Source organism: Leopardus geoffroyi, chromosome E2, assembly GCF_018350155.1.
Source record: "Leopardus geoffroyi isolate Oge1 chromosome E2, O.geoffroyi_Oge1_pat1.0, whole genome shotgun sequence".
Classification (NCBI taxonomy): Eukaryota; Metazoa; Chordata; class Mammalia; order Carnivora; family Felidae; genus Leopardus; species Leopardus geoffroyi.
Window position 1 is genome coordinate 12,623,351 of NC_059335.1, and position 12,461 is coordinate 12,635,811.

Sequence of the window (12,461 nt, forward strand, 5' to 3'; positions counted from 1 at the left end):
AACACACAGCGCCCACAGTTGAAGTATGGTGGCTTCCTTTGCCTACAGAGCTCGTCTACTCTTGCTTAAAAGTAGTCTCTGCCTTGTAAGTCCAGAACCTACCCTCAGTTAAGTACACCATTCACTTCAATATGGTACCTACCTCACCTACCCGGTTTAAATTCACTACCTCCTAGCTTAGTGTTTCCCCAAGTGCGTCTCCAAGTGGGTCTGGCCACCGCACCCATCCCAAATTAGTCCCGACCTTCGAATCACGCCACCTCACCCTTCCCTAACGCAGTTGGTTCCGTCACCAGCCAAGTCTAGCTGCCCACTACCTCATGCCCCTTTGGCCTCCTTGCCTTCCTCCTGCCCTTGGGCGTACCCATACAGTCCTGGCGTCCTTGTTGTGGGAATCCTGGGGGCGGGGGGGGGGGTGGTGGTGAAGAAAACACCCAAGAGGCCAGGAGTGGGGTCCCTGTAGATCTCTAAAGAGCGAGGGGCTGAGGACTGGGAGGCCTGACACCCAGGTCTTGCTGACCGAGAAGACCTCAGGCAAGAAACTCCCTTAACGATCTTCAAGGCCGTTCAGAGCGGAGACATTCACTTGCCCTCTCTGAACCCCTCGCCCCACTGCCCTGACTACACAAACACCTTCCTAAGTGCCCTCTCAGCTAGGCAACTGAGATCCTCCCCACCTTGTCAGACCTTATCTGTCCCGTGTCCCGCCCCCTCCCTCTGCTTCCCAGGGGGACTGCTGGTTTTTGAGCGTCCAGGGCAGGGAAGGTGGGGGCAATGGCCAGAGAGGGCATAAGATCCGGGGCTCAAAAGTACAAGACCGCACACAGTGCAGGAGGGTTGGAGCTTGAGTTTCTTTCCATTCCTCAACGGCATCCAGCCTGGGGACAGATGGAACCTGTGTCCTCCCACTCTTACACGGCCGCCTCCAGCTGGCCTAAGCTCAGGGCTGGGATTATTGATTGCATTTATCTGGGAGCTCATGGTCAGAGTCGTGGAGGAAGGCCTGGGTCAGCACCCTCTGGGCATCCTGGACCACCTCGTCTAGAGCTGTGCGGAGCATCTGGTAGATGGTGGCGAAGCTGATGCCGCAGGTGGCCAGGGCGCCTAGGATGGGCACGCCGAGGAGCTCCTGGGTGAAAGCAGAGGCATCCCCGGAGGCCTGGCCCAGTAGTTCCACCACCAGTGCCTCAGTGACCTTGGTCTCCCAGCCCTGTACCGCCTCCAGGATCTTGTGCAGGGGCTGGCCTGTCTGCTCAGCCAGCCTGACGAGGGAGTCCTCGTCGAGGCCGAGGCTGCGGCGGTAGCCCTCCAGGGAGCCGATGAGCACACGCAGGTCACATGCCACATCCCGTACGCCTGGCACGGGGCTCGGGTTGACGCCACAGGCCACCGTGGCCACCAGCCAGATATGCTGCCGCAGCGAGGCTGCCTTCTTCTCTAGGATGGGCTTCGAGACGTTGGGCACGGCCAGCAGAAACGCGTGCTGCTTGTGACTCTCCAGTTCCTTCACCATCAGCTCCTCCAGCAGGTGGAAGTCGTACTTGCCCAACTCAAACATGGAGAGCAGGAAGACCTTGGGGTCCTTCAGGCCCTCCGCTGCAGAAGACAAGAGCACCGCTCTGTTCCTGCGCTGGAGCAGGCCATGGCGTGCTGACCGCCGCGGAGGCACAAGCACTTGCTGTGAGTGCACAGCACGTGGCTCGCGAGAGTTGGCCCTGGAGCCAGGCTGCCTGAGTTCGGACCCCAGCCTTGCTACCCACCACCCGTGTGGCCTTGGGCAAGTTACCAAACCAAACAAGGGGATCACTGTACCTGCCTCATAGGGATGTTGTGAAGGGAGCACATGAAAACGGTGCCTGGCCTGCGATAAGCCCTTAACAAATGTCAGCTGCCCTCAGCCACAGGTGCCAGCATCCCGTGGGCGCAGAGCTTTTGCACCGCTCTAACTTGGCAAACACACACGCCAGAACATGCCCTGTTTCCTTAATGCAGGTGATTGGTCTCTGTCACCTGTGACTGGGAAGAGCCAACTCTCAGGAAGTGAATGGCAGCTGTAAGCATTATTTCACCGCGGGGCCCGGATCAGTCACGCAGCGCGACATTGGATGACCCCTTCTCCCACTGTGGGCCTCAGCTGGGAGAGGAAGGGGAGGGCGCCGGCAAACCCTCCAGAATCCACCCACCTCCAGAGCCTGAACCTCACCCCTCAGCTGCCGCCCACAGTCTTCCCGGATCTGGCGGAGCACTCTCTCCTCGGAGAAGGTGCTGGGGCGCCGACTCCGCGAGGCGGCAATGTCCACGTCCACCTTGGAGCGGACGAGGTAGAAGCGTTTGCCCCGCTGCAGGATCTCGCAGGCCAGCTGGGCATGGTGGGCGGTGAAGCTGTCTGAGGTGATGATGATGAAGAAGTCGTAACGTTCCAGCAGCACCCGCTGGAGGTATCTACCAGTCCGGAAGCGGGACGTGCCTATGCCCGGCAGGTCCCAGATGACGATGTTGGGGTACTTAGGGTGTGGGTATGGCGTGGGGTCCACCGTCATTTCCACCACGCCCGTGCAGGCCGAGTTGGGGTCCTCGTCTCCCAGCCCCCTGATGGCATTGACAAAGGTCGACTTGCCGGAGCCTGTGCCCCCAGTGATGCCAATGTCCAGCCTGGCATTCTCCAGCGAATGAAGTGTGGCCTGCAGCCTGGCGGCCACTGCGGGCAGACCCCCCGCCTCAAAGGCTCCCATCAGAGCACCGGTGTCCCTCCATAGCTCCAGTATCTTGGACTGGCTGAGGCTTGACTGGAAGACTCTGCCCGCCATGGGCTACCTGACGTCCAGGCCTTCAGGATCGATGACCTTTGGCAGGGCAGGGAAGGGAATATTTTCACTCGGGGCCGCCCTCTCTTCTCTACACCCCCCAGCACGCCCAAAGTATCTGAGGCCTTGCCAGCAATCGTACTGCGAGTGCAACCATATGTCAGGCCCCGTGCTAAGTGCTTTATTTCAGTTAACACGTATTCATCACTGCCAGGTTCCCCTCCTGGAGCATCTCATAAAATCCTCATAACAGCCGGAAAAGGAGATTCCCTTACTATCCACATTTGGCACCTAGTGGAGAAATCGTTTGCCCAAGGCCTCTGGCTAGTGCATGGAGTGTTCGGTCCCTCTGATCCTAGAATTTAAATTCTTTTTTTTTCTTCAAGATCATTATTTTGTTAAGATTTTAGTTTCAAGTAATCTCTACACCCAACGTGGGGCTCGAACTCACAACCCTAAGATCAAGAGTCGCACGCTCCACCGACCTAGCCAGCCAGGTGCTCCTAGAATTCAAATTCTTAAATTACTTTTTGTGGCATTTACCATGCACCGGGCACTACAATCAACCATACAGGGCAGTAATTAAGCGCTGGAACCCTCATCGTCGCTGGTAGCAGTTAGTGTTCATTTAACGTTTACCCGGGGCCAGCCACTGTCCTAACCACATGCGTAATTTCACTAAGTCCCCATTTTACAGAGAGGGAAACCGAGGCTCAGGGAGGTAAAAGTCACTAGATTGTCCAGCCTGCACCAGAGCCAGGACATGGACCGGCTCCCTCTGATCCTTCTGCCATACAGCCTCCCCACCCTATGCTCACACCGCCAGGGAGTCCCGTGTTCAGGATGGTGTGTGAGGGTGCACAGGTACTGGGATGTGGGCTGTGTTTTTGAGAATAGGTTTGGAATGGACCGTCTATCCTTGTATCTGAGAGTCTGGGATTTCCCTACCATAACCACTCACACCCTCTTTGGCGCAGAAAAGTCCATGTGAACCCAAAAGTAGTCCCAGCACAGCCAATGGGAAGGCGTCCCAGGAAGAGAAGAATCCTTTGGTTAACCCTCCAGGGGAAAGCCGCCCGTCTTAGTGCGGAATGGTTTTCTAGGTTTAAGGTAATTTGAGGCCCCAAATGAGGCTAGAATCACCACCACCAGATCTGGGAATACCCACAGGCAGTATTTGTGAGCACCTGGGGGTGAGGCCACCTCCCCGCAGGACAGCCCCCGCTTCGCCACCGGCCTTATACACAGCCTCCGGGGTCTTCTTGTGAATTCCTGGAAACTCGCCTTTCTCCGCACCTAAATACGACCCCATCCGTGACCCTTGTTCAAGCCCACAGAAAGCCTAGGGGCAGCCCTTGTCCTGTCCAAGGCCCCTAACCAGGTAGCGTGCGAATCTTTTCAACACATGTGACCCTTGACTCGGCATGTGAGGTTAGGCTTGTGCGAGGGTGTCAGATTCACTTTTGCACTCCTACCGAAGAGCCAACAGGGAGTAAGGGAGTGCCCGGGGGTTTGGTTTCACAGGGTCCCCTGGGCAGATACAGATGCCCTCACCCCATCCACGTGTTGCACATGCCCTGTGTCACCCGCAGCCCATGCAGCTCTCAGGAATCCTACCGCCATCGCCCCCTCTCAGTTCCATGGCCTTTCAGGACAACCCCAGCATCCGTGCACCCACACACCCACGCGGAGACAGCAGGTAACCCCAGTCAGCAGGCTGTTCACAACCTCGGACGCACAGTGTCACACCCCCGGAGACTTACCAAGGCCCCTCCCAATCACACACACACACCAGAAAGTTCATCACCACACGCATTCCCACAAGCCTCCGAAACGACTCGTTCTCGGTGGCGGGATTCACCCTCTGCCCCCCTCCCTGCTTTGGCGGGCAGAGAAAGAGCCCACCAGCCTTACCACCCCAGGCTCCACGCGGAGGCCAGCCCGAGGCCGTGGGACCTCCCCTCCCCCCCGCCACCGCCACCCACCATCACTCACTGGCAGCAGGGCTGGCTGGGGATGCTCCGAGCCCCCCACCCTGTTTAGCTGGGTTGCTAGGCACCATTGTACCCAACCTGGGCACTGATTGGCTGCCCCACCACCCCCCCTCCAGAGGCGGCCTTTGGGACACTGGGCTTCTCTGAAAGGGACAGGAATGGCAACAAAAATAAGTACCATAGCCAGTCCCAGTCCCCACTAAGTCACCCGCACAGGCTGACAGTTGACACCGGTCTTGGGTCCAGGCCGGGACGTCCTGATGCCCCACACATCTCCCTTGGCTACCAGGGGACCAGGGAGAGAGTTCCCAGCAAGGGGCCCTTGGCCCGCCATCCGGATCTTGAAGCTCTCCCCACCCAGCTCCATTCCCCCCCTTCCAGGTCAGCGTATCCCTCTCGGCCTTGGGCGCCCAGGCCTCCTCGGGCCCCTCCAAACCGCCCCTCCCGTGCCCTCCCAAGATGGCAAGCTCTGGTCCCCTCCACGCCCGCCCCTCAGTGACTGCAGCGCTCAATTTAACTACAGCGGCTTCGGTTGGTTGGTTGGTTTTTGTCAAGGCTCGGTTTGTGGGTGAGGCGAGGGGACAGGGGCTGCGCAGTCACTTGTCTTCCAACAAGTCGTGCTTCTTCCAGCTGTCGAGGATATACTTGAGGAGCAGGCCGAGCTTCCGGCGGGTGGAGAGCGGGGCCTCCTCGCAGGTTCCCTCCCCGGACACCCGCTTTTCCACGCCGTTGTCACCCGCCGCCTCTAGGCTGACCGAAGGCCGGGGCTCCTCCTCCTCCAGGGCCTTGATGCGGACCCGCTGGGCGTCCTCGGCCATCTCATTGAGGCAGCCCTGGAGCATGGTGTAGACGGCGCCGAAGCTGATGCCCCCGGCCACCAGCGTCCCGAACACGGGGATGCCCCTCTCGAAGGCACGGGCCACCCGCATGGCGCCGTCAGATGACTGCGAGTAGAGCCGCAGGACGGTTTCCGGCGAGACCTCGTTGGCCAGCGGGGACCGGATGACGGAGCGGAGGTCGCCCGCCTGCTTGCCCACCTGCTCGGCCAGCTTGGCCAGAGAGTCGTCATCCAGGCCGAAGCTGCGGTGGTAGCCGCGCAGCGAGCGGATAAGCAGAGCGTCGTCGTAGGCGGCCGCCAGCCCCGGCACGGGCAGGGCCTGGATGACGCCCGACACCAGGGCCGTCTTCAGCACCTGCTCCTGGAGCATGTCTTTCTTCTTCTGCAGCGCCTCCAGCGAGATGTCCGGCAGCGACAGCAGGCCGGCGTGGCGCCGGTGGGCTGGCAGGTCGTGCTCCCAGGTGGACACGAGCAGCGGGAAGTCGTAGCGGGCCGGCGAGAGGTTGGACACGAGGAAGATGCGGGGGTCGGCGACGCCGGCCGCCTGCAGCCGCTCGGCACAGTGGTCGCGGATCTCCTGCAGGACGGTCGCCTCGCTGAAGCCCGAGGGCCGCTGGGTGCGTGTGGCCACCAGGTCCTCGTCCACCTTGGTGCGCACGAAGTAGAACTTCTTGCCCTGGCGCAGGATCTCGGAGGCCAGGCGGGTCTCCACGGCCCCGCAGCGGCGGGCGGAGACCAGCAGGAAGAAGTCATAGCGGCAGAAGTCCACCTGCTTCAGGTACCTGTCAGCCGGGCAGCCCGGAGAGCCGGCCCCCGGCAGGTCCCACAGGGTCACGTCGGGCAACTGTGGGTGCGGGTAGGGCGAAGGCTGCACGGTGGTCTCCACGACGCCGGTGAGGGCCGCGCCGGGGTCCTCGGCCCCCAGGCCACGGAGGGCGTTGATGAGGGACGACTTGCCGGCGCCCGACTCGCCCGTGACGCCCACCTCCAGGCGAGTGCTATCGGAGGAGGCCAGCAGCTCCCGGAGGCGAGAGGCCGCCTGGGGGATGTCGCCCGACTCGAAGGCGGTGCGCAGGGCCTCCAGCTCTTCCTTGGCCATGAGGATGGTGGTCTCCTCCTCCCCGGGCCCCGCGGGCAACCTCGAAGTCGCCATGGTGACCAGCGGCTCAGAGGGCGCGGGGATGGGGGGAGAGTCACGGGGGCGCGTGGTCCTCGGTGTCTGCGGGGGTAGAAGGGAGCACTTGCCTTCTCCTGGGCCTTGGCACAGGGCAGGGAGAGAGAGAGAGAGAGAGACACGAAGGTATAAGTCCCTCTGGCACCTCACAGCCCCCCCCCCTTCTCAAAAACCTGGGGTACGTTTTTGACACGAGGCAGGGCGGTCTGGAGTCTCACAGGCCCAGGCTCACATCCCATCCCTGCCACTAACTTGCTGTGTGACCTGGGGCAGGATAAGATGGCTCTCTGAGCCTGCTTCTCCGCGTAAAGGGCACAGTGACTGACCTACCTCCTGAGGTGCTCAGGACCCTTCAAGGATAACCTAAGAGCAGCAACCGTGTGACAGCAGCTCGGGACCCACGCGGCCACATGGGGCCCCAGGCTTAGAAGGCCCGGCTCTTGGCTTAATACTCTGCTGACACTGACCGAAATTAATGATATTTGAACCAGGGGCCCTGTATTTTCATTTTGCACCGGGCCAAGCAAATTTTGCGGGGCTGAAGCCCAGCACCCGGGCCCGGGCAGGGAGCACTGTTGGGAGCAGCCGGAAGGGGTGGTGAAGGGGATCCAGACCCTGGAGCCAGACCCGGAGTCAAATCCTGGCTCCCCACATACGCGCTGAGTGACGCGGGGCGGGTGACTTGAAACTGCCTGCCTTACTCCCCTCATCCGTAAGAGGAGGCTGGTTAACTATGATAATGGCAAACCACCTCCTTGGGTTGTTGAGAATTAAGCGAGTTGATACATATAAAGTCCTTGAAATACTGTCTGGCACAGAGCAGACAGTCTGTTAGCAGCAGCAACTCCGTGATTATCATGGTTAATATTCCTAGCTGTGTGACGTTGAGCAATACCCTGCCCTCTCTGAGCCTCAGGGGGCAGCAACCGCACCACGGAAGATAACCTTGCCACCTCATGGGGCTGCTGTGACGATCGATCGATCGTGAGCCCATGTATCTAGCCCTGGGCCAGCGTTCTTGGGTTCAGCTGGTGGGAGAAGCCTGCTGTGGGTGAATGCCCAGACGCTGGGAGTCCTTCTCGTCGAACACCCCGCCCCGCCCTGGTTGCTAAGCTAAGTTCACGCTAGGGATCGCCGTCCCCATCAGACAGAGAGGGACCGAGGCTCGGACTACACAAGTGATGTCCCCAGCCAGGACTCAAACCCAGGTCCCTGGGCTCCCTCATGCCTCCGAAGGGCCCCTCTGTCTTCAGCCACACGTCTTTGCCTCCCTGCCTGTCTTCTGGGCTGTCCCTGTCCACCCCCCACACTGTTCCCACCAGGTCCTACCCACCCCCCTGCCACCCGGTGTAGGCATTTCCCCCACGCTATGCCCGCTGCCCCTGCACCCTGTCCCCCTCAGTAAGGGACAGGAGAGCAAATGCTGGGGCAGGTCCCAGTGGCCAGGCCCAGACAGGAGGGTGGCCCCTGGGGTGGGACTAGGGCTGACAGAGCTGGTGTTGGGCCTGGAAACCCCTTCCTCCCTTCCCCCACAGAGTCCAGCCAGAGAGCCCTGCCCTCAGGGGACTCACCTGCCCTGCAGGCTCTCCCTGTCCCCTCACACTCTCCCCGCTGGTGGGGTCTCCTCCCCTGTTAGCCCAAGGTCAGACCTGTTGCTAGGACCCATTATAATAGCAAGCAACAGCTCATTGGCCAGCCAACCCTAGTGCAATAATGCGGCGACAGTGATGTCAGAGGGCGGGGTCCCCATCCCCTGGCTGCTGCTGGGGCGCCCTTCTCGGTCACACTGGGCCCTCAGTCCCCCACAAGGGACCCAGAGAGCTCTCTCTAACACCAACAGGTTCACAGCCCATCCGCTGTCTCCATCACCCTCAGCACAAGGTCCCAGCTCCGCAGCCTGAGCCTGTTCACCGCCTGCCCTCTGTTTCTTCTCCTTCCAGGGGGCTGTTTCCCAAACATGTCATTCATCATTCGTGTGCCCTTCTCAGCACCATCTAGTCACCTGCCACCCTGAGATGTGTCGCACACGCTCTGAGGGTGCTGGTTTAGCTTCGCCAGCGCTGGCTGCGGGGAGAGGCCAGGTCTGAAACCACCCACACGGTCACGGCCACGGCCACGGCCACGGCCACGGCATGCCTCTGCCTGGCCCTGGCCGGGTCTGGCGCCCACAAGCTGTGGTGCAGTGCCACACCCCCATTCGGTATCTGGTATTCAGGCCCCTGGGCTCGGCCTCTACCTCCCCAGAGCTTTACTGTCCTCTCCTGTGCCCAGCACAGCCCATCCTTCAAATCCCAGCTCAGTGCCAACTCCGTGTGAGGCCGTGGTCCTCTCTGCCCTCTCCCTCCCCTGCTTCCTCACGACCACCCACCGCCCAAGATGGCAGCAGTGTGACAAACCAGGAGGCCAAAGTGGGGAGTGATGTGAATGAGAAGAGAGGCTGAGGCAAAGGCCCCCGAGACGGGGAGAGTCGGGGTGTGGAAGGAGACCCCCCAGGAAAAAATCGGAGGGAAAGTCCGGCAAGAAGACAGAAGGGAGGAGACACCACATCAGAGAGAACCAAGGAAAGACAGGTTACAGAGAGGAGGAAACACACAGACACAGGGAAGGGGCTGAAGGTCTAGAGACCAAGACGCCCTGAACCCCAGCCACCGGGGGACACCCCGCTCCCCCAAACTCCAGCCTCCATCTCCGCAGCATCCAAGCGTGCGCACACACACACACACACAGCTCTCAAGTCCTTGTAGGACCATGTCCACCCCATCCACCCCCCAAGCCTCTTCTCCGCCCAGGCCTAGTTCCACGGGCCCTCCCCTCCCCCATTTCCTGGGGTGTCCCCAGAGGCCCCTCCTACCCAAGGATGGATCTGAAGGTCGGTTCTGGAAAGGAACCTGGGGAAACAACTTCAGGAGGAGACGGATGTCCGGTAAGGGACTAGACCAGCTCAAGGCCACACCAAGAGTCAAGAAAAGAATGGTCTGGAGCACCTGGGGGGCTCAGTCAGTTAAGCTTCCAACTTTAGCTCAGGTCATGATCTCACGGTTCATGAGTTCGAGCCCCGCATCGGGCTCTCTGCTGACAGCTCAGCGCCTGGAGCCTGCTTCGGATTCTGTGTCTCCCTCTCTCTCTGCCCCTCCCCCACCCATGCTCTCTGTCTCTCTCTCTCTCTAAAAAATAAGTAAACATAGGGGTGCCTGGGTGGCGCAGTCGGTTAAGCGTCCGACTTCAGCCAGGTCACGATCTCGCGGTCCGGGAGTTCGAGCCCCGCGTCGGGCTCTGGGCTGACGGCTCGGAGCCTGGAGCCTGTTTCCGATTCTGTGTCTCCCTCTCTTGCTGCCCCTCCCCCGTTCATGCTCTGTCTCTCTCTGTCCCAAAAATAAATAAACGTTGAAAAAAAAAAATAAGTAAACATTTAAAAAATTATTTAGAAAAAAGGAAAGAATGGTTTCTTCAGCCACAGAAAGAAAGAGAAATGCAGACCACCGGCTGATGGACTCACTCACACCCTCGGTGACTGACAGAAGTACCCAGAGACCCGGAGATTAAAAAGTGTTTTCAGACAAGGGAGGCTGGGTGGCTCAGTCAGTTAAGCGTCTGACTCTTGACCTCGGCTCAGGTCGTGATCTCATAGTTCGTGAGTTCGAGCCCTGTGTCCGGCTCTGCGTTGACAGTGCGGATCCTGCTTGGGATTCTCTCTCTCCTTTTCTCTGCCCACTCCCCCCGCCCCCGCCGCCCTCCAGATAAATGAGCAAACTTCAAAAAATATATCTTTTCAGACATTCCCAGACACCAGACACACAGACCTGGACCCCTCCCCTAGATTCACAGACCTGCACCCCTGGCCTAAGAAGGAAAGCAGAGACACAGACTCTCAAATTACAGAAAAGCTAAACTCTGGCAAATGCAAGGTTCAGCTGACTCACGTTCAGGCACACACAGACCCGCAGACCGGGAGAGACTCAACTGCACGCAGACCACGCACACAGGTCGCGTCCCCGAAGCCCGCCTCACCATCCATGACCCTCATTCATGCGGCCCCTGCTCCTGATCCGGGGAGCCCAGCCAGAAGTGTGGCAGACCCAGGCTCTGCCCTCAGGGGCTCACAGGCCCATGCGGGAGTCACATCCACCCACAGACAGTGAGGACCCAGGCCCAGGATGGGGGACCCTGGAGGGCCGTGGGAACACGAAGGGGATACCTGACCCAGCCTGGGAGTCAGGGAGGGCTTCCTGGAAGACAGGGCACCTGAGCTGAGAGGTGGGAGCCTGATAGCCTGCTAGGAAGTTGCATCCCAGGCCACAGGACCGGTCCTGTGCAAGGACCCTGGATTGACAGAGGGCTCTCATTCACCCAGGAATTCACGCAGTCTGTTACTTGGTCATTCCACGACCATTTGCTTAGACCTGACCCTCGGCCAGTCCCGGGACTGGTCCACAGGTGTGAAGGACACTTCACAGGCTGTTGGAGGAGGCCGACGTGATCACACACAAGGCAGAGGGTTCCCTTAGTGTTTACAAAGTGCCAGGCGCTGTGTGAAACCCGTCGGATGAAGCAGCTCATTTAACTGGGACCAGTATTCTGTTCTTCCCCTCCCCCCCCCCCAACGTCCTCTGACAGACATAAACCCCAGGAGCTGAGGTTGGAGGAGAGAGGAAGACAGACACAAACGAGATGAACACATTCATGCATTCGCTCTTTCCACGGGTGCCCTAGATGATCAGACCTAAGGTGCCCCTGGTTGTCACAGGCACCATTTTCTGTCCCACCGACGAGGGGAAAATTTGCTGCCGATACAAGCATCACACGGCATTTCCGTAGGTCTTAAAATTTTTATTCCACGCTTACTCTTTGTAGGCATACTTAGAAAATACAGATTTTTGTACCGTGTGTCCCTCGCGTGCATCGCTCGTGCGTGAGAAACAGAGTGGCTAAGTTGTCCTCCTAACTGCAGAGTCTGACCCCGGGATGGCTGACAGTGACGGTAAGGTGCCATCCGCGACTCTCCCGGGTGTCAACATTGCTAAAACGTGGGGGCGGGAGGAGTACCTCTGAGAATCAGTGAAGGGGGTTCCTGAGTGTCCATTCTGTGCCTGCCAGGCTGGGAACACAGCAATGACAGACACAGTCCTTTCCTACGGGGAGGCATATGCCTACTGTGTGCCAAGGACCCAGTAGGTTCGATGTTCAGAACCCAGCGGTGACCAAAGACAGCTCCGGCCTTGTCCCCATGGGACTCAGAATCCATGAGGGACACAGACCCCTCTCCTGACGGTGACGACCCGCAGGGGGTAGAGTAGGGACGGAGTTGCCCAGACAAATGTGAGAGCCAAGGGGGTGACTGACCCAGCTCGAGGTGGGGAGGTGTCAGGGAAGGCTTTCTGGGGAAAGTTCACTCACTATACACACACACTTCCTGAACACCTGAAGCACTTCCCGAGGAATGTCTACACATGTGGCCTTCACCTTCTCTCCATTCGCCAGGAACCCGAGGAAACCTGAAGTTAGTCCCTAGGGAATTCATTCATTCATTCAAATACACACTGGCTAGGTACAGCGGTAGGAACTGACACACAGATGGCCCTTGCCCTCATGGAGCTTATATTTTGTGAGAGATGAAAGATAATAAACGAAAATAAGATCGTGTCAAATAGTAT

The 12,461-nt window shown here is 59.3% G+C and overlaps 2 protein-coding genes across 2 annotated transcripts; both read right to left on the reverse strand.

Moving 5' to 3' along the window:
* Positions 1 to 832: 832 nt before the first annotated feature.
* Positions 833 to 2,852, reverse strand: LOC123578836 (interferon-inducible GTPase 5-like). The gene is made up of 2 exons (XM_045442086.1): positions 2,204 to 2,852; positions 833 to 1,596 (listed from the first exon to the last, which is right to left on the reverse strand). Exons 1-2 carry the CDS (start codon positions 2,805 to 2,807, stop codon positions 953 to 955), a joined length of 1,248 nt encoding a protein of 415 aa, XP_045298042.1. The 5' UTR covers positions 2,808 to 2,852; the 3' UTR covers positions 833 to 952.
* A 2,474-nt stretch (positions 2,853 to 5,326) lies between these two features.
* Positions 5,327 to 8,479, reverse strand: LOC123578837 (interferon-inducible GTPase 5). Its single transcript, XM_045442087.1, has 2 exons — positions 8,382 to 8,479; positions 5,327 to 6,893 (listed from the first exon to the last, which is right to left on the reverse strand). Exon 2 carries the CDS (start codon positions 6,787 to 6,789, stop codon positions 5,395 to 5,397), a length of 1,395 nt encoding a protein of 464 aa, XP_045298043.1. The 5' UTR covers positions 6,790 to 6,893; positions 8,382 to 8,479; the 3' UTR covers positions 5,327 to 5,394.
* Between the last annotated feature and the right edge of the window lie 3,982 nt (positions 8,480 to 12,461).